The 20,698-nt window shown below is 48.1% G+C and overlaps 1 protein-coding gene across 7 annotated transcripts in view; it reads left to right on the top strand.

The window, feature by feature from the left end:
• BCAS3 (BCAS3 microtubule associated cell migration factor) overlaps positions 1 to 17,911 on the top strand; it is a 300,050-nt gene extending 282,139 nt beyond the window's left edge. For 3 of the 7 annotated variants that reach the window (XM_066333524.1, XM_066333514.1, XM_066333517.1), the window contains one exon: positions 17,036 to 17,911. In XM_066333524.1, the coding sequence (XP_066189621.1) occupies positions 17,036 to 17,184 (149 nt within the window). In that variant the 3' untranslated portion in view covers positions 17,185 to 17,911. Of the gene's footprint in view, positions 1 to 3,773; positions 3,840 to 17,035 lie in introns of all 7 variants that reach the window. The other 4 variants (XR_010745132.1, XM_066333516.1, XM_066333513.1 and 1 more) reach the window with 3 other exon arrangements.
• The last annotated feature ends 2,787 nt before the right edge of the window (positions 17,912 to 20,698 follow it).

The following is a 20,698-nucleotide window of genomic DNA, read 5'->3' as shown; positions in this document are numbered from 1 at the left end:
ACAGCTCTGTATTTGCCTTCCATTTTCACCAAACCCAGCTGAGGGCAGCCAGTGCCAGCTTCTTTGGCATAAGGCTTGCAGAACTGCAGGTGTAAAAGACAGAAAGGAGCTGTTTGTGGAGATGCCATCACTGAGTTAATATTCATCCAAAGAGATTTCTCCCAGCCCTCGCTGCAGACCCATAAATCTCCCTAATGAGTGTAAGATAGATGCCATCTCAGAGCAGTGATTTTACGCAGCAATAATGAGTAACATGAGCACTGACCCAGCTCACCCCAGCCCCACCACCCTCCTCTCCCTGTCATTAACACTCCGCGTTGCCCTGCCTGTCCTGGGATCCTCTCCACCACTAACACACTTTATTCTCAGGATTTGGGCATGTGGTGACTCAGAGCAGCAGAGAAAACCTGGTGATAAGAGGGTGAACTCCCGTGCCCTTTCCACTTCCATCCCCTAACAGCTCTTGAGCTGTTCCTCTTTAGCAGACAGACAGACAGACAGACAGACCAAGTTCTCTCCTGCTCAGATGTACCTGGAGAGCTGCACTCAGTAAGGAGTGGACTGGAGCTGGCTGCCAGCACCATTCCTCAGCCTGGGGAGCACAGGGAAGGGCTCACATCTGTCTGCTGCTTAATAAATGGGCAGAGATAAGTGTGGAGCTGCATTACCCTCACTTCAAAAAAGAGGTGTCTTTGTTGGCTCATAACAAACAGGAGAGTTTTCACTTCCCCCAAACCACTTTCATCCTAACCAGGCTTGGCTGAACTGAATTACCTTTGAAAAAAACTCAGTTTTTCTCCTTGGGTTCTCTGCTGCCCACTCACCACAGTGAAATGACAGCAAAGAGTTCAGCAGAAAAGGACACTGGAGGTTTGTTTGTTGGTAGTTGATTTCTGTCTCGCTGCTGCTTCTTTCAAAGCCAGTGTTTGTATTTCTGCATTGGACGTAAAATTTGTATTTTATCCTTTTAATAATCCTAAAACAACTTATTTTAATTTATTCATGCCTTTATGGTGTGCGTGCTTTCACCCCTGTTTGTGCTCCGTGGATTCCCTTCTGTCCTTAAATAGATTTTGCAGGGATTTAACAAACCTTGCAAAGTCTCACTCAAACTTCAGCACAAATTCCAGCTGGGAATGGGAAGATTTGTGCTGGGCTCCAGTGTGTGGACCAAAACTGGGCTGTAGGGTGGACAGTGAGATTTTGTCAAGTGCTCGACTGGTCCTGACATGCACTTAATGGCAAGAGATAAATAGATTCTTTTAATGCCTTGACTGTTAGGGCATAGCTGACACGTAGGTTTATATAGAAATCAGGGCTGATAGGCTGCAGGGCTGTGCAGGAAGTGTGTGCTCGTGGTGCACAGACCCCTCTGGGCAGCTGATATTCCCAGAACCTTTGTTTTGTACCTGCCCTGTTGTATTTCAAAGCAGGGATGGCAACACCAAACCCAGCTCTGGCTTCTCTGGCAGAGGCAGAAATCCCCGAGGATTGGTCACAGCACCAGCAGCAAACTGGAGGATGCTGCAAACATCAGGAATAACCTGGCATTTGCAGGGAAGGGGCTTTTCCACCTCTGACTCCGTGCCGAGGGCAGTCGGCCAGTGGGTGGGAGAAAAACCAAGTCTGGAAAAGGATCCCCCCAAAAATCTCCTTTCCTTGTGACCTCACTGATAACTCCAGTTGTCCAGCTAGTTGGCTGGGTTGGGAAGCCAGCTTTTCCCCTTGTTATCCAATTATTCAGACAACCCATGTCTATCTGAAGTGGAGTCTGCTGTACATAAGCTGTCAGCCCAGATACACATTTAATTCCGAGGAAGGCGTAAATTGGCAAAGATGCAAAAAGATGTTTTTTTTGCTGTTTCAGTTTCTGTCAAACTCTCACTGAGAAGACAAAATTATGCAAGTCTAGACACAAATGTTAGTGGTCAGTGCCCTCTTTTGCTTGCAAAGCTTTGTTTTCAAGCAGCTACAATATTTACATTTGCACTGCAGTTCTTAAGTGCGTGCTGGAGCTTCATATTGCATTCCTCCCCCCCAAAAAAAAACCTCCCTAGGACTATGGTTTATGAAACTCTGCTTCCAGGAGACAAATATCTCTGACAGGATTCCACTCAAACTGGACAGGAAGAAATTGCCAGCTCAGGCTGGAAATCTTTCCCTCCAAAAATACTGTAATTAATAAATCCTCTGATTCGCCCATTCCTCAGCAAGTACATTTTTTTTTAAGCTTTCCAGTGTGTTTTGATCACTTCTAGGCTTAATATTCGAAATCAGCTTATAGTAGGGGAGCAACGGGGTGTTTATTTGAAATGCATCTTTCTCCCAAAACTCCTGGGAAGCTCCAGGTCTGTCAGCTCTCGGCCACGGGAAGCACAGTGAGGTGCACCTCTGGCCCTGGGAGGAAACCGTCTGGATTCCTTCCAGATTTCATGAACAAACTCATAATGTGCCAAAGGAAGCTCATATGTTGAGGCAAACTCTTTAACCTGATTAATGGGATGAAAGTAAGTGGAGCTAATTAGATGTGCTGTTAGGGAATGGCCCGTAGGAAACCTGGGATCGGGGCTGGAGCCACTTTGGATCCTGATCCTGATCCTGGTCAGCCAAAACCTGAGCCTCACCTGGGTCTGGACACCTTTGAGCTTTGCAGAGGGATGGTTTTGAAACCTTCCTGTGAAATTGTGGGTGGGAGAGGGAAGGTCACACGTTTCCTGGCTGAGGTGGGGAGCAAAGCCGGGGGCTCCTGTGCAAGGAGCATCCTTCCTGGGTTTTGTCCAGAGGAGAAAACATCTGTGCCCACAAGCTCTGTTCAAAGATCAGCAGCCAGCTGGACATAGATGTACCTGTACATTTAGTTTCAGGAACAGGATTAGCCCTTTTTAGAGTTAGACCTTTCAGTGGTACCTTCCCCTTCTTTCCTTCCTTCCTTCCTCTTTCATTTTTCTAAGACAATTTTCCCCCTTCTCTCTCCTCAGCTGTTTTTTATCCTAACTCAGACATGGGCTATAGATACACAGAGCAAATTATTTTCCCCCTGAAGAGCATTTCTGCCAGGAGATTCCTGCATAGGTTCAGTGCAAAACCAGCTTGGGCAGCAAAGCCACTGGTGGATCAAATGACGTGGATGCTAAAAGCAGCCTTTGAACTTTCACAATATTCATCCCAGGGTCAGAGATTAAATTACCCCCTCCAATAAGTCTGGGAGCTGAGTGCAGTTCTTCCTACAAAAGGTTGATTTGGATGAGCCTGGTCGAAAAGAAAGGAAAATTCAGGTTCTTTGGGAGCCACCATTTCAGAAGGGCTGGATAAGAGGAGGCTGTGCACACATTTTTGGGGTTTGGAGCATTTCAGTGTGGGGGTTTTGCTCTCTCCTGTCCCTGAGCAGCCCCATCCCACTGCCCTGGGTAGGCCCAACAAGGGCATTTTTAATTTCCCCCTCATTTCCCATGTCTCCAAATCCAATTCTCTCCACCAGCCCTGGGAGGTTTTCCTGGAATTTCTGTCAGGTCACACGTTATTTCAGGGGCAGGGGGTGTGAATGCTGACACCATGAATATTCCTGTTGCAAATTCAGGTTCATTGCTGTTTGTAGAAAAATTCTGAAGGGAGCACTGGTGCCACAAGACAACTCTGACTTTCTGTCATTTGATAACAAACTCAATCAACTGCACTCGCTTATTATCAACTGTGGTGTGGGGAGATTCCTTTTCTTTTTCTTCTTATTAAATCAAGGCAATTTTTTTAAAAGAAATATTTTATTTTTGATACAGACACAGCCGGTGAAGTAGCAGTAAAAAACATCACCACAAAGAGGCACATGGCTTTGAAATGTTTTGGTATGTAACATAACTGTGTTGTTATCAGGTCTTAACTTTTGCACAAAGAAGTATTTTTTTTTTTTCCCTTGTTCTCTAAAAGCAAACCCTCTCTCAGCTTTCCAGGGACCACGCACCTAAACGTGGCCATAGGGGCACAAACCAAAAAAAAAATCAAAAGTGTCTCAAGTCATTTCACAAATAACATTGTTCTGTTGCTCTCCTTAAACGAACAAGAGTTTCTTTGATTTATTTTTTTTTTTTTTAAGTCAAATTTAGGATTCTGCTGTTCAGAGCAGAGAGGTCACAAGGCCCTAATGTATTTAGCATTGACTGCCCTCTCTTGTAGTGCGTCTATTAGTCAGTAATTTGATTTGTACCTATTCATTTGCAGTCCCTGCAGGAGCTCTGAGCTGGCCCCAAGTATAATTGGTGCTGTCTCTATTTTTACATCATTAGATTAGCCCCGACTCCTGGCCACTTGTTGTCTGCGCTTGTCTGTCCATTTATACAACCTAATGTAACACAAAATTCATTACTGATCACATTACTTTCAACTCTGAAGCCAGCTTTGTGATAAACATTTTGTTAACCCATCCCCTGCCGGCGCACAGACCTGGGGGAGAAAGGCACTTTCCCCTCTGCAGGAGAAAAAAAAAAAAATCAATATCATAATAAAACAAAGTGCAGTCACATTCCTGGATTTGTCATTCCTCCCGGAGAAAGAGATGGGGAGGAACATATAGGAGATGACTAAATGGTGTCTGCATCCAGGCATCTCACTCTGCTCCATATGAAATGAGCTCAGCAGTGTCCTTTCTGCTGGAATATAAAGAAGTGACACGAGATAGGGCCAGCACTCAATTTAAAACTTAATTTCTTACTCATTGTTCTGCAAGTGTTTTAGCTCTTCTGGTCAGGCTGTAATCAGGTTATGACATTATTGGAACTGGACATTTTTCTTGCAGTGCTTTGTCTCAAAAGCAGTGAACAGAGACACAGTTCCCTTTTTCCCTGGAGATTTGCTGCTGTGTTGGGATTTTTTGGGGGGTTTTTGGGTTTGTTTTTTTTTTGTTTGCTTGGGGTTGTGATTTTTCCTCCTAATGATTAAGCGAATTAACTGCAGCACTCCAGAATTTCACAGGAAAATTCAAAGCCCTGTCCTGCCTGACTTGGCTTTGCTCACATTTGACTGTCTGCTGAGTCCCTCCTAAAGCATGAAGCTGTTTGCATCCCTGAGGCTTGTGCTGTTGGTTCCAGGGGGAACAAGAGGAGAGCCCTGGTAGCCCAATTCCAGCCAGGGTTGTGCATCCTCCAGCTCCTCTTGCAGCATCCTGCCCAGGAGCTGATCCCTGCTGCCCAAAGATATTTCGGTGCACGCCAAAGCCGTTGGGCTTTTTAACAAGTTTTCTAAATTCATTCTCTGTTTGCACAGCTCGGCTTGGAAATCCGTTATTTTGGGTTTTCTAAATATTTAGAAATATTTCTCGGTGTTTATTAAATCTTCCCTTTAAAAGTCCCAGGCCTGAAGCCTGCCCCACACCGAGCAATCCCACACTGGGAAAGGGGACAGGAGACAAGAGGGTTTTTCCATCTGTAATTCCTATAATTACCTTGTCATTCCTTTCAGGAGTCTTTCCTGGGGTGTTTTTGTGTAGGATGTGACTTATGGCAAGCATATCTCAGTAAGCACAAGAGCCCTGGTCTCCCAGCACTGGAACCTGGGCTGGGTATTTTTACAGCTGTTTGGTGAGCCAAAACCTCCTGCAGCTGCTGAGGTGGTGGCAGAATAAAGACAAGACAGTTCCTGTCCCTCCTCCCAAGGCCAGCAGCCCCAGAGAGCCGTTGAGTTCTGCTGATTTTGGGGATGTGGAGCCACACAAAGCTCTCCCAGACAATGCTTTGGCCTCTCCAGGGGAGATGGGAGGGGAGGCTGTGCAGTGGAAACCCATTTGTGCAATAAATTGTCAAGCAGTCAAATTGTTAAATGAACACTTATTAGAGAGGTAGGATGAGTCACCCAACAGCAAAATCCACATTACCACGGCAAACCCTGCGCAGTAAATGGAAAGCCAAGAGCCAAGGCAATGCAGAGGTTGCAGTGTGAGCCAACCCTGCAGCTTCCAAGTCCTCTCAGCCCCTCTTCCAGCGCAGGATCTGCTCCTGGGCCTTTGGCACAGCTCCTCTGGGGAGCTCCAAGTGCCACCTCTGCCAGCTCCAGGTGCTTGTCCCTTGGGATGCTGTATCACTGTGTTGTGGCCTGCAGCTGTCCCCTCCCCTCTCATCACCCCTGCACCTTCCTCTAGCAGAATATCACACCAAGATTTTCCCAATAACCCTGAGAGCATCAGGACTTGCTGGACTTTGGTGGTGGATGTTCACAGGGAAAATGAGAAACGAACCCAAAAGGCTTTTGGCTGGGGGAGGATCTCAGTGATCACCCTGGAGCATCCCCGTGGGATCAGCTCCAGTGGCTTCCCCCAGGGAAGGAGGGTTGTGTCCAGGTCCCTGGCAATGCTGGGAACACTTAGTCCTCCTTGGAGTATATATCCTGATTTGTGGTATGAAAAGATTAGCTTCCCTTCCATTCCTAGCCTACTGTCTCCCCACCACAGATAATATATAAAACAGTAGACTTTTATTCATTAACATTTATGGGAAAATGTTAATATTAAACTGTAAGTGAAAAGCCCCATCTTATTGAATTCTTCTGCTGTGTTATTGGGAGCCTAATTTCATTTTGCATTTAAATAAAAACCAGATGACGTTCGGGACGGTCAGGCAAGCATTCTGTAAGTGAGAATTTATCTTGCAATCTGGGTAAACAATGTCTCATCATTTAACAGTTATTATAAATAATGGGGTTTTAAGCACTTTGCTGGGAGTTCATATTGGCTCCACACAGGTTGCACTAAGGGAGGGAGAATTTCAGTGACATCTTCCAGGCATCCGGTGAGGAGGAATCATATCCTGAGCTCTCGAGCTGCAGTTTTCATCCTCCTCTGCTTATTATTGCTCAATATTGTGTGCACCATCCACTGACCAAAAAAAAAAAAACCAAAAAAAAAAAGGCAAAGAGGAAGGAACAATGACAAATTGGTTGGAAGCGTTTTGAAAATGAAGAAACCCTGTGTGAAGCTGCCCCGTGAAAGGGGAATGTGTTCAGCCCACTGCAGATGTTCATGCAGGTAGCTGAGCCTCCAAAAGGGAGGTTTTTGATTTTTCAGTAAAAAAGTGAGCAAAAAAAGAGTCTGCAGAGGAGCACAACAGGAGGAGCAGGTAGTTATGTGAACTTCACTGCCAGGTGCCTGAAGACAAGGCAGAATCATGATTTAAATTGCCTTTTTCTGGGGGATGTGACCAGAGGAATGCCTTGGTTTGCCATGAGGCCTTTCAGATTTCACAGAGTTACCTTCCACCAGCTCCTCCACCAGCTGCAGCTCATCCACACGTTTGTGAGAGTGCAGCTACAGAGATGGAGTGTAATAGAATCAATGCTTGGAACAGTTTTTTTTTTTTTTAAATATGACTTTTAAAAAGCAAAAAAAAAAAAAACGTTTGAATTTACTATTTCCAGCTGGTTTCAGGAGCACAAATGTGAATTGCTGTGTTCAAGAGCTCCGCTGACAAAGGGACAAATTAAGCTTTGAACGTCATTTTTATCAAGGCTTTTTTTTCCTATTTATGTCTAACATCAGAATTTGGAGCTGTATAAATAAGAGAGTGTATTAAGAGCCTCAAGCAGCCCTGCAAAAGAGAAAGAGAGAGAGAGAGCCCACAGGACTGGGCTGTTGTTTTTCCAGGCTGGGTTAATACTCAGCCAAGGTAGAACTGTGATTTTAAGGAGACGAGCTCTGAGTGCTTTGTAAAATTAGGGCTGTGTTTATACCAAGCTGGTCTGCTTGAAGCAGCCCATGTCAACATAATCTTAAAAAAAAAAAATAAAAATTAAAAATGGAGTGAATAGACTAAATCAATGGCATTCAGAACTGGGACGATTTGGGTGGGTTTGGAGCTCCTCAGTGACACTGGAGTGACAGGAGACTGGTTCCTCAAGAGCCTTGCAGTGTTTAGATGAGCAGCCAGGGCTGAGGCTGTGGTGACATCATTTCGTGAGCTTCAACAAAACTCTCCTGATTTGGACCAGCTGAGCATCTGCTCCCCCCCTCCCCAGACTTTTAACTTTTCCTTTGAATCAAACCCAAATTCCAGTCTGGTCGAGCTTCCTCCTCAGCATCAATCTGCACCAGGGGAACAGCCCAGAGCCTCTCACTGGCCCAGAAGGCCACTTCGTGTCAGAAGTACTAGAAGTTGTGCCAGAACGACTTTGCTTTGTAATCTTACACTTTTAAAATGAGCTGGGCAGTTGCTTTTGTGTGTGTCAGGAGCACAGAGAGCACACAGAGCTCTGCAGTCCCCACAGGGCTCTCTTCCTACCTGAGAGGCTTTAAGGTGGCCAAATGCTATGGTGGCATCCCAAAGAGGATAGAGTTGGGTCTTAGATGGGAAAGGAACTGAAATTTGGAGGGTCAGGTGTGAAATTCTCATGCAGAGTGTCAGCAGTCACTGCCCAGACCCGGAGGTCATCACCAGGTTTGTGGGTTTGACCTTCAGGCAGCTTTTTCTTACCCGGCTTTTTTTGCTGGAGCTGTTTTTGGCTGAGCCCAAGGAGGAGGAAGAGGACGAGGACGAGGAGGAGGAGGAGGAGGAGGAGGAGGAGGAGGAGGAGGAGGAGGAGGAGGAGGAGGAGGAGGAGGAGGAGGGACCCCCAGCACCCCTTGAGGGCTCCTGGCCATCCCTGTCTCTGCTGGGACACGACCTGTGTCCTGAGACTCAGCTCTGGAGGGAAGGGGGATGCTCAGATCCACACCTGCTCTGGGCAGAAGCTGTTCCAGGAATAGGAGCGTTGCCTGCAGCATTTCTGAGCAATATCCCCGGAGTTCAGTGGGTGCAGGACGTGGTAGGTGTCATAAACATCCATTTCACTTTGAATTGGTAATTTCCTCCGAGGAGTTGAGGCTGACAGAGGGGTCAGTGTTGAGCAATCCAAGGCACTCCCATAACCCTGGGAATGAGAGACCAAACCCAGGAATTTTAATACAGTGTTTTCTCTGCGAATGCTTTTGGTCTGATATACACAGATGTGCTGCTTGCGTAACCAAAGATGCAAGATAGTTCTGCCTAAATGCATTAAAAAACTTGTCTGCACACACTGGCTGGCACAGGAAATCGTGTATTCCACATAGGATATCTTACAGGAATTTGGAGTAGCGGCATGGTGGAACTTTCAGGATGGGGTAAGAGAGAATTCCTTTAAACCCAGGCAACCGTCGCTGCATATTCATTCAAAAAGCTCATCTGTGAGTCTTGCACAAGGAGTCACAGGCTTGCAGGATGTGATGGGCTACAGAAATGATTTTCTGTTTGACCCTCGTAGCTTTTGAGATTTCACATTCTGGCTAAAATCAGCGACTCATCCTTCTGAAGAGCCATTTGTGTAGGAAGACATCCTAAACCTCTTTACAAAAATATACAGCTCTAGGAAACTTGAGATTATTTTTTAAAAGCACTGAAAGTTCATTGTGAAAGTGCCTATCTTGAAGAATATTCTCCCTCTAAATGCCAATCCTTTATCTGGTGCACTTTTAACCTTCCATAAAATGCTCGGAGTCAGGTCTGGCGAGATGCCAGAGTCTTGGGTCTCCCACTCCATGGGCTGGAGTCACATGGAGCTTTCTGGGTGCTCTTTTTAAAGCAGTGAACAACCTGTTCAGAAGTTCACGCAGGGAAATGTTTTTGTCCTTTTCTCAGCGATCTCTCTGTGCCTGAAGCACACCCAGACATCTCCGTAAGCTCAGGCGTCCTGCCTGTTCTGCGAGTGTGAAGTTGTTTGGCATCTCACAGTGAAATCAGGCACTGGAAACTAGATTTGGGGGTCGCAGAGGGGCTCTGATGTTCACGAGGCTCTGTCTTCATTCCCCTGGTCCTCTCCTTGCTGCTGTGCCTTCCCCATCTCCTCGCTGGATGCTGCCAGCTCCGTTCCAGGGTGCCAGGTCTCATCTCCGAGCGCATGGCGTGAGCCGGCTCTGTGTGGATTCAGCACTGGGGTTACTGTAAGGTGGTTTGACAGCAGCTAATATTTTACATAGGCCACTGAATCCTGATTTCACACAAGTTGCTCAGGCAGTGTTTCCCCAGTCTCTTTTACTTGCAAATTTAATGGAGGTGCTTCTGTGGCATCTCAACGTCTTTCAGGTTGTGACAGGATGAGACAGTTGGAACTGATTTTCAGCCTTCAGGTGCCGTAGTTTTAATTTTTTTTTTTATTTCCATAATTGGAAAGAGTTTAAAATCTCTTTTGTGGAACTGCTGAGTTTATAAAAAAGGGGGGAAAAAATACATTTCTGAGGAGCAGGTCTGTCCCAGCCACCCAGAGCATGGCAAGGATTTGGTCCCACTGTGCTGAGTGTCACTGCAGGTGAACAAAAGGCTTGAGAGCAGCTTTAATTGACTTTTAAACTTTATCATAATAAGCTGAAATTGTAATCATAGCAATATATAAAACTGGGGACTTTTTTGCCTGTGTAATCATAGCAATATATAAAATTGTAATCATGGCAATGTATAAAACTGGGGACTTTTTGCCTGTGTAATCATAGCAATATATAAAATCATAATCATGGCAATATATGAAGCTGGGGACTGTCTTTTTACCTGTGCTCCCTTTGGAAAGGAGCAACACACATTTGCCCAGAAATTTCAGCCATCTCAAACCATAACCAACTTGGGAAAATTAAAGTTTTTAATGAGCACTCGGTGCTTTCGTTTCTCTGCAATTTAAAACACACAATTTTTTTTTTTTTTTTTTTTTTTTTTTTTTTCCGATCCAAAATGCCCAAAAGCACAGGTTCCCCTGGGGGTGCAGTGCCCCCCTGTGCCCTCCCTGCTGGCAAATCCAGCGGGGCTGGAGCCCCTCGCTCCCAGCAGCCGCCAAGGATGCTGGAGATGGGTTATAATTAGAGCTCCCTCATTAGCATAATTGCATTTCATTATTAAAAAAAAAAAAAAAGTGGGAAAATACTCAAGGAAAAAAACCTCCAAGTGCGGTTAGCAGCGATGTCTTTTCCCTCATCCTGCTGCTTTTCCTTCGGTTTTTGAGCTCTTCTCCACCTTGTGTGTGCCGCCCGCGGGCACATCACCAGGGATGGGTGATGCTGCTGGGAGCGGATTGTTTCCTGCAGGAATAGTGCCAAAAGCCCCCAGCAGAGTTCGGGATGAAGGATGGAGAGTTTCTGTGCCCCGTGTGAGCTCCTGGAGGAGAGCATCCCGCTCCCTTCAGCAGCAATCAGTGAAATGAAAATGTTTTAACTCGCCCATTCACTGCGGAGCGTTGTGTGAATTACAAAACAGTTTAAGAGATCCTCAAGACTTCCATTGTGTTCGTACAAATTGCCTTTTAGCGTTCCCTTTAAAGAGGGGCCCTTTTGAGTGAGAATTCCAGATGGCAGAAGCTCCATAATTATTATTCATTACAGTTAATAAATAACACTCGGGAAGCCCCAGTCAGTCCGGCAGATCTCCCCGTGATGGGCATTGTGCACATGTAAGGGTGAAAAAAAACCCCACAATCCTTGCCACAAAATCAGGATTTCGGTGGAAGACAAGGAGATGTGAAGTGCCCTTGTGTGTCCCGGAGCCTGGGCTGACATTCCCAGGGCTCTCCCCGCAGGGAATCCTCTCCAGCAAGGAAAGGGAGTTCTCTCCCATTTTAACAGCACGCTTGAGGGGGTTTTTTTGCCTTTTAGCTGTTGATTCAGAAACCCTCGTGGATGGGGAGAGGTGGGCTCAGTGAGTTTTGAGGTTTTTTCACCCCAAACCCTGGAGAATTCCCGTCTCACATCCTCATTTCCATGGTAGGACCCCAGAGCATCCCCGCCCTTGTGGCCCCCCCCCCAAAAAAAAATAATTGCTGTGAATGACAGAAATGAAATCGAGGAGATTCGAGCTCTGCTGGCCATTACCCCACTTCCTGCATTCCTACTTGTTAATTGTCTAATTCCTAACGAGCCTTTGGGCGTCTGATGGACTTTCTGATGCGTCCTCACTCCGACGCTTCCTCCCGTCCCCTCCCTGGCCTCATCCCTCAGCAGAGACCTTGTTCCTTTAAAAAAACGCCATCCTTAAAAATCAGAAATACTCAGGCCGGCAAAAAGGAAAAGGGAACTTGACATTAGTTGAGCTTGAAAGGCTTGGTGCTGTGAAAAGTGACTGACGTGTGAAAAGAGGCTACAATTAGTTCTTTCCCCGAGCACTCTCCCATTCAGTCCAGGGTCACTCCTTCGGCGAGCTGCGCCTTTGAGGGTAATGTGTTGTGACAGTTTGAGATGATGAAGAATAATTCTTGTATTCAGAGTTGCTGCCGCTTCCCCGCTGCCCTGACACATCAGGCTGCTGTCATTGGATCACTTATCCCGGGCAGCCCCTCCGAAGGTAAGAGGAAAGGGTCAGCTCTTCCAGCAAATGCTCTGGGATAGTTTGAAACTGTGCTTAAAGAGGGGAAGGCAAACGGAGAGAAAGGGGAAAACCATTAGAAGGAGTAATAATGCGCTGGAGAGGAGATTTTTTTATTATTATTATTATTATTATTTTTTGAGTGGACATAAAGGAGATACCAGGGTTTTGGAGTGGACCACTCCAGGAGAGCAGGGCTAAGAAAGGCAGCATAATTTATGAGTGTTCCGGGCAAAAGAGGGCTATATGGATTTTCTTCAGGCATTGAATTAATGTGCCCTATAAAATGGCTTCACATTTAGGCTTGGCAGGGCTTTGTACCCTGTGCAGGATTCGATGGGGTCCTTTGACAGTTCCTGGAGCTTTCTGGAGCAGAGGGTGCAGCTGGACCTCGAGCATCACCTCTGTGCCAGACCTGCTGACCCAGAGCAGCTCCTCCTCCTCCTCCTCCTCCTCTTCCTCCCTTCCCTTGCTCAGGGAGAGCAGAGTGGCTGGGGCAGAGGGACGAGGGGCAGGGCAGGCTGGCTGCAGCATGGAATATCAGCACAAGGAAATGTTTCCTGCGAGCTTTCCTTTCCAATTCCATCTGCTGCCACCTCCTCTGGTGCCCCAGAGCTGTGCCATGGCCGTCCTGGGGTGGGCCAGGGGCTCAGGGTGGCCACTTGCCATCCCACGCCAGCAGCCACGAGGATTTTTGCTGCTGCTGCTGCCTCCACCACGGTGGAAAGTGTGTGTGTGTGTGCCCTGAAAATCCCGTTACTCTGGGACCCTGGGTGATGCCAGCAGTGCCCATTACTGTTACTGTCAAAAGCACAGGCAGGGCTGTTCCCAGCTCCCCTGAAGTGACTTTCTCCTCATGGCTTCAGCAGATGTTCCAGCTCCTTCGTCTTTTTTTCCTTTTTTTTTTCTTTTTTTTTCTTTTTTTTTTCTTTTTTTTTTTAGGGCAGGCAGGACTTTGTGAGTCGTTTCCTCCGGGGACACGGGCAGGTTTTTAGTATTTACGTTCCTAGTATTAGCATTTATTTGTATTTGTGTTTGTTTTTCACGGGCTTCTGAAAGCCTCAGGGAGCCATTTATGGGGCCAAAATAATGCAAGTGCTGGTCTTCTCACAGTATTTCATTTCCCTGATGGTGGAAACGCTACGAGAAGAGCAGGTCTCATGTTATTTTGACCCCATAAATAGCTCCCAGAGGCCCCTTTCTTCCTTCTCCCACCCACTCCCCCCCAAATCAAATATTTAGGTTTCTGCAAAGCCTGACTTCTCAACCCTGGTTATCTTGCTTCAGCAGAAGCAAATTGCAGTTATTACAAAATAGCCAGAGAGTCTATAAGGCCGAATGGGTTTTATACGATGCGCAATTTGTTGGCTACTGTACAAGTTCATTAAAGTGTATCATAAGAGGTTGTTTTACTGGTACATTTAAGGAAGTTAATACATCTCGACAGTGTGTGCATGGGGGAATGCAGATACAATAACCCTCAGACTGGCTGGGGCCAAGTCCATTCCTGGCCTAACTCCACAGGAGTGAGGGAATCACTGCCTGGAGGGCTGCTGCTCCCTGATCCTGCTGCTCTGGGCTCTGCTGCCACCCACTCCCAGCTCGCCGTGGGCGTTTGCTGCTGTTGTGTGGTTTTCAGAGGGTATCAGGGTTGTGTGATGTGTCTTTTATAGGCTGGGAGGTGTTTCAGGTCCTTCAGCTGTGCCACAGGGGCTGTGTCCCATCCCATCCCATCCCATCCCATCCCATCCCAGGGTGGCTTTAGGGACCTGCCTCCCCTGAGACCCAACAGCAGCTCCTGCTGCACTTGTGTCTGGTCTGTCCACATCTGTGAGAAATCGTCCTCCAGTTTTCCCTGTGTAGCAGGAAGGGTGTCCCCATGTCATGGAGCCATTCCCAGTCTGCACTTCCCATGGGAATGTCATTGCTGTTCCTCTGCTGTGCCCCGCTCTGCTCTAAGGGCTGGGAGGAAGAATAACAGCACACACTGAATTAATATTTTTTTTATATAATTTATTTTTTTATTAACGAACCGGTGCCATTTGGGGGAAGGCAGGCAGATGTGCTGCCCGTGGTGCTGGGGGTCAGCAGGGTGGGCAGAGAGTCCCTGGTGACATGTCATGGCTAATTGTCCCCCTGGTGTGACCCAGAGCCGGCCGGGGCTGAGGGCAAGAGCCCAATTTCCTGAGCCCAGCGCCTCTCCAGGGCTTCCTTCGCTATCAGGATACACTCACTGCTCGTCTGCCTGGCTGGGTAATTAATTCCAGAGCGAGCTGGGCTGTGTCACAGCACCCAGACTCGTGTTCCATGAGGAATGTGTGCCCCGGGATGGCAGCTTGGATACGGGAACTCCCTGGATTTTAAACTGACCCCCTCTAACCCAGACTGAGCAGGAAAAATCCCCTGCAGAGCTTCAGCCCCTCCTGTACCCTGTCTTTTTATCCCTCCCAGCAGCAGCTGTCAGGTTTTCCTGCCTGGCAGCAGCCAGGGGAGCTCAGGACAGGAATCCCTCCATCCAGACCCTGTGCCCACCTCTCTGCATCCCGGATCTCTGCTCCCGGCTTTTTTTTTCCCTGGCTGGCATCAGTCTCTGCAGTGCCACCCCCTGGCAGGCCCCCGCAGAGGGGACAGGAGCTGCCAGCTGCAGAAATCCTGCAGAAAAGCCCCAAATCTCCCCAAAATCCCACCCGGCCAGGGCGCACAGCCCCACAGCAGGCACCGAGGGACAGGCAGGAGCTCAGCCACACAGCAGCACAGAACTCCCCTCTCTGTCCCTCTCCCTCGTCTTGCTGGAAACACTCTGCCTGGAAAGGAATTCTAGCTGGAAAGGAGAGCGGGATCACCCCGGGAGGGGCCACGCCGGGTCTGGGGGAGCCCCCGGTGCTGCCCAGCGCCCCCAGCTCTGACGGGGGACCTCTAAGCAAAGCCAGCTGTGTGCTGAGGGAGATAAAAGCCCCAAATCAGACAGGATAAGCACAGTATTAGTGTGGGATACGCCACTCATTTCTGATTTAAATTACTGTTTTTACTTCCTGGACTCATGGGAGAGCGAGGATGTGAGGAAAATGAAGAGGTTTAGACATGGACATTCCTTCACCAAATACTGGCGAGAAACGGTGATGAACAGAGCTGAGGTCATCAGCGGCGCTGCTTTCAGGGTGATCAGCTTCCTGCTGATTTGTTTTCCTTGTATCCTGGGCAGATTATCTCGTGGCAGGTTAGCTCCAGGATGGAGGATTAAATCCCACAGCCCTCGGGGCCAGGTGTGTGCAGGGCCCTGCAGTGCCCAGGTGCTGAGGGCAGTGCCAGAGGATGCTGGGCTGGGATGCTTTTTGGTTTAGGGAAAAGCTTTTTTTGCTCCTCTCTTTACTTTATGGACAGATCTGTCCTTATGAGAGTCCCACTGCAGCCAGAGGACTGCTGTGGTGTTTGCAGGAGGTTAAATGTCCCAGGTGAGGCAGTGGAAGTGCAGGAATATTTCGCAGAGGGCAGGGCAGGCACTGCTCCTGCAGCTCCTGTCCACCCCAGACACGGCTTACACAGAACCAGAGAAAGGGTTGGGTTGGAAGGGACCTTAAAACTCATCTCATTCCACCCCCAGCCATGGGCAGGGACACCTCCCACTGTCCCAGGCTGCTCCAAGGCCCATCCAACCTGGCCTTGAGGATGTCCAGGGATGGGGCAGCCACACCCTCACAGGGAACAGTGTTTTCCAATGTCCCACCTTAACCTCTCTTCCAATTTAAAGCCGTTCCTCCTTGTCCTGTCACTCTGTGCCCTTGTAAGAAGTCCTTTTCCAGCTCACCTTTAGCCTCTTCAGGTCCTCCTTGCCCCTTGGCAGCAAAGGAATTTACCCAAAACTCCTGTCCCCTGCAGCCCAGGCCAGCCAGAGTCGTGCTCAGGGTCACACATCACAACTCCCCAGAATATTCTTTGTCTCCTGTCACCACTGTCACTCCGGGGGAGGATTCCTGTGCCATCCCCGGGGCTCTGCCTCATGTCCCTGCTGCGTGCCACTGCTGAGTGCTGCATGTGGCCACCGAGTCAACTGCAGGGTTCAAGTGGCTCACGGAGAGGCCACGGCTGGAAACGATGCCCTGCACACACAGAAATGCTCCTGTCTGGAGATTAGGGAGCACTGGAGGCTTCGGGAGGTCAGAGAGGGGAGATGTCTGGGTGGGTGTGAGCAGGACAGCCAGAGCCAGGCTGCTTTCTCTTCTGCTGAGGAAAGGGGATATTTTCTCTTTGACTTGAGCAAGCAGAGTTATTTATGTCCGTTTGGGCAGGATAAAGGGCTGTGGAAAGTCCCTGGTGTTCCCCAGGTGGGGAATGGCAGTGGTTATTGGCACACACTCTGCCAATCCCCCTTCCTGGAAAGATTCTCCACCATCCTCAGCCGTCCCCTTCCCACGCTGCCCAGTTCAGCCCTGAGAATCCCCACTGCAGAATCCTGAGCCAGCAGCCTCAGCCCCAGCAAAGAGCAGCAGGTCACATCTCCATCCTCGGCTCGGCTGAGCTGAGAGCCCAACTGGAGACAACCAGAACCAGGAGCTGCCATTCCTCAGGAACCATTCCCAAACCCGGAAAATGACCGTGAGCAACGCAGCACAGAGGGATTTATCAGTGAATTTATCATCTAACCACTGCGGGGGTTTATCCCAAACACTAACCAGGACCTGCTCTCTCTCTCTCTCTGTCCCTTGCAGAGCTTCAGCGAGAGGGAAGCATAGAGACACTCAGTAACAGCTCGGGCTCCACCAGCGGCAGCATCCCCCGCAACTTCGACGGCTACCGCTCCCCGCTGCCGACTAACGAGAACCAGCCCCTGAGCCTCTTCCCCACGGGATTCCCCTGAGCCAGCCCACCAGGGACACATCCACACAGGGTGAGGAGCCCCGCTGTGTCTGTCACCTGCCAGCTCCCTGCGGTGGGATGCTTCTCGTTACCCTGATGAACATTGACGACTCTTTACAACCTTCCTGAAAACGTACACTCGTGAAAATCTTGACTCTGATGTGAAGAGGCTCCGTCTTCAGTCCTGAGAGCTCTGCAGCTTCTCTTTCTCGCTGTCTTCAGGAAGAGGTTGGGTGAGGAGAGATGTCCCTAAAGCCATGCTGGGTCAAGCACAAGGTTTCACAGACGTTCTCTGCTTTCTCCGTGCCGGGAGGTGGATCTCTGTAGCTCAGAGGAGCTCTCGCCGCTGGTGGAAGTGCCGAGCATTAAATGGGTGAACTGGAGAGACTGGAAACTGGAGGAGTTTCTGTGGGCAGGGTTGGTGATGTTTTCCCTTCCTCGTCGCATCTCCTTGCTGCCCTTCTTCCCCTTCTGATTCTCATCGATGCCAGGAGTATTACAAATGGAAATGTTTCTTTTTTTTTTTTTTTGTTCTTTGGAAGAATTCTCTCTCTCTCTCTCTCTCGCTCGCTCCGGGTTTTCTTCTAGTCATGTATTTTAGAAATGTACTTAATTGACTAATTGCAGTCACGGGTTTCTCATATTTGGTTATAAAAGTTGTTCATTGGAACTCAGATATCTGTCCAGAAATGCATGTGTCATTGAATAAATCTAAGTTAAACAAGAAACTGCTTAAATGGCAATGTTCATGGGGTGTTACTGGGCTGACTGTGGGCTTTGTGTATCTCCCTGGACCAGACTCCGTGTGTATTTACTGACTTGAGGGCTTTAATCAAAGCCATCAGTGGCTGTTAGGCGGCCAGTCTAGCATGGCTTTGCCTCCCCATTTCCTTGTCCTCGTGTGCATGGAGAGTTGTTTTCAAAGCAAGGTGTTCAGGTGGTGTTCCTTGCACCCACCTGCCTCCTCTGAAAACCACCATCCAGCTCCCTGCTTTGGCTGGGGCCCTACTTCTTCATCCCACTGATTCCAGCGGGGCGAGGAGCAGGAGCTGGGGGCAGAGGCACCCATTTCCGTGGAGTCTGTCGTAGGATCATGGATCAGAGGCTCTGCAGAGCAGCCTGAACCCCTCCTGAACGTGCAGAGTCAGAGCTAGCACTGCACAACCCTGCTGATAAAACAGTCCTGGGCTCACACATCATAACCACACGAATTCCTACATCTCAGCCAACTTGTGTCTAGAGTGAGATGGGACTGTCAGCTTATGAAATTTCCTTCCCACTGCTTGTTTTTAATAGAAGCCATTTGAGTCATGGCAGGGAGAGGAAACTATCTAAAGCCACAAATCTTACAGCTCCAGCCAGCCACACCAAGGGAGGCAGAACCAACCACCCTCTTCCTACTCCATCCCCAAACACCCAGTTCAGTCTTGGGCTTGGGCTTGGTTTGTTGGTTGGTTTTTTGTTTTTTTGGTGGATTTTTTTTTTTTTTTTTTTTTTTTGCTTTTAACTGTAAGCCACTCAGGAGGTTTTGTTTTCTTCAGGCTTGGAAACCGCTAATAAAAAGCGAGAGTTTACAGCAATAATTTCAAGTTTCTTGCTTGGTTTTCAGTCAGTCTCTTCTCAAGCACAAAAAAAAAAAAAAAAATAAATAACTTCCTTGGGATGAAATCAGAGGAGAGTTTTTGCCTCTAAGTAAGTACTTGCAGCTCCGACCCGCTGGCTATATCTGCTGTAATGTTATGTTCCTTTTTGTCTGTAAAATAAAGGCTTGAAGCACAGGGTTGAGGACTGGCACCGAGGACAAATGGGACCGCAGGGTCAAGTCAGTCCACACCAGTCAGGGGTTTTTAACACAGTTCAAGCCAAGGTCAGCTCCAAAAGTTCAAACAAAATCCAGATTAACACATACAGAAGGGATTGTGTTGTCACCGTGATGCTGGTTTCCTCCCGGGCTTTCCAAGGAGCGGGGCAAGGGACAAAGTTGTGCAGGGGAGAAGGAGGAGGCTCTTGTCTCCCTGCTGCCTGGGACAGCCTGGCTGAGCACACAGAGCAGGATAGCACTTCACACACACTGTGGTGTCATTGCAAATGTATTTGTTGTTGGCAGGCATTAAATCACTTTTTTATAAGTGCTGCAATATGGCCATGTGGAAATTCCCAGTCTGCAAGGAGCTCCTTTGAATCAGGATGTTTTGTTTAAAGTAGGGGGGGGAAGAGATTAAATTTAAAAAAAAAAAAAAAAGAAAAACCCTACAAACTGGGGCTGTACCAAAATATTTTCAGTCTGGTTCATTGAAAAGAATGTCCTAAATTCCCTGCTGTTGATAGCCCTGTAGCCAAACTGTTAAGAAAGCCTAGAGCCTAAAAAAAAAAAATAAAAATAAGCATTGCCATGAGGTGGCTAATTTAACTTTAATTTGATGCTTTCACAGATGACCCAGCAGAATAACCACTGAGTTCCAGCTCTTCTGTGAGCCAGAGAAAACTGAGTGTGTTGCAGCGATGACTGTATAGGATCTGATTCATTGATCACTCCATGTGGCCTGAATTATCACCAGCTCTCAGGTCTGTGGGGCCTGATCTAATGATCATTTTATAGGATTTGGTTCAATAATAACTCCGTAGGATCTGACTCATCAGTAACTGTGATGCAGCACATCCCTGCGCTGTGTTCTTCACTCACACCCCACCCGTGACCCTAAAACCCCCATTTCCACTGGTTTTGTGCCACACCACCCTTCCTCCTCCTCACCCTCAGCAGCCGCATGAAAACTCATTTCCAGCCACCAGGAGGGAATATTTCTATCCCTTGACAAGTCTAAAAAGCTGCTCTTAAGGGAAGTTCACCCCTGACTTGAACACAAGCAGGCTTTCAGCCCAGGGACTTGATCCAAAGCCCACTTTAAAATAACCAGAGGCTCGTGGTCTTTGCAGGATTTCAGCTGCTGCTGCTGCTGCTGTGGAAATTCTCCAGGTGAGTTTCTGACACGCCAGGTTCTCCAGCACAGCAGCTGGCAGCCCAGCAAGAATGTTGTGCCATGATATAAACCAAAGGGCCCGAGAGACACGGGGACTTGCAGGTTTTTAAACTGTTTCCAGTAGTCGTAAGCAGAAGGCTCCTGCTGAGTTCAAAAGGCAAAACGTCTCATTTAAAGCAGGCCCGAGTGTATATCACTCTGGGCATAAAGCGGGGCTCTTCTATTAAAAGTTGAGTTCAGATTTCAGGAATTAACATGAAATATTGCGTTTCTTCTCCTCCCCTGGTTTCTGTAATAAACACACGCGTGTAGAGGGCTTAAATCACGGCAGGGGGAAGTTGGGCAAGAGTGGGAAGCCAAAGGTTCTGCGACCGTGACAGCTTGGAGTTCAGAGAAACCCCATCTCGGAGTGTCCATCGGAGATTCCTGGTGCTCTGCAGGGCACGAAGAACTCGGGATTTGGTGTTTTATTGCTGAGGATGCTGAGCCCAGCCCAGCAAACCCCATCCTGTCCCTTTGAGGGGACAAACTCTGCTT

This window comes from Sylvia atricapilla, chromosome 20 (genome assembly GCF_009819655.1).
Source record: "Sylvia atricapilla isolate bSylAtr1 chromosome 20, bSylAtr1.pri, whole genome shotgun sequence".
Classification (NCBI taxonomy): domain Eukaryota; kingdom Metazoa; phylum Chordata; class Aves; order Passeriformes; family Sylviidae; genus Sylvia; species Sylvia atricapilla.
Note: the sequence above shows the minus strand (reverse complement) of the source record. Positions and strands in the feature narration are given on the sequence as shown.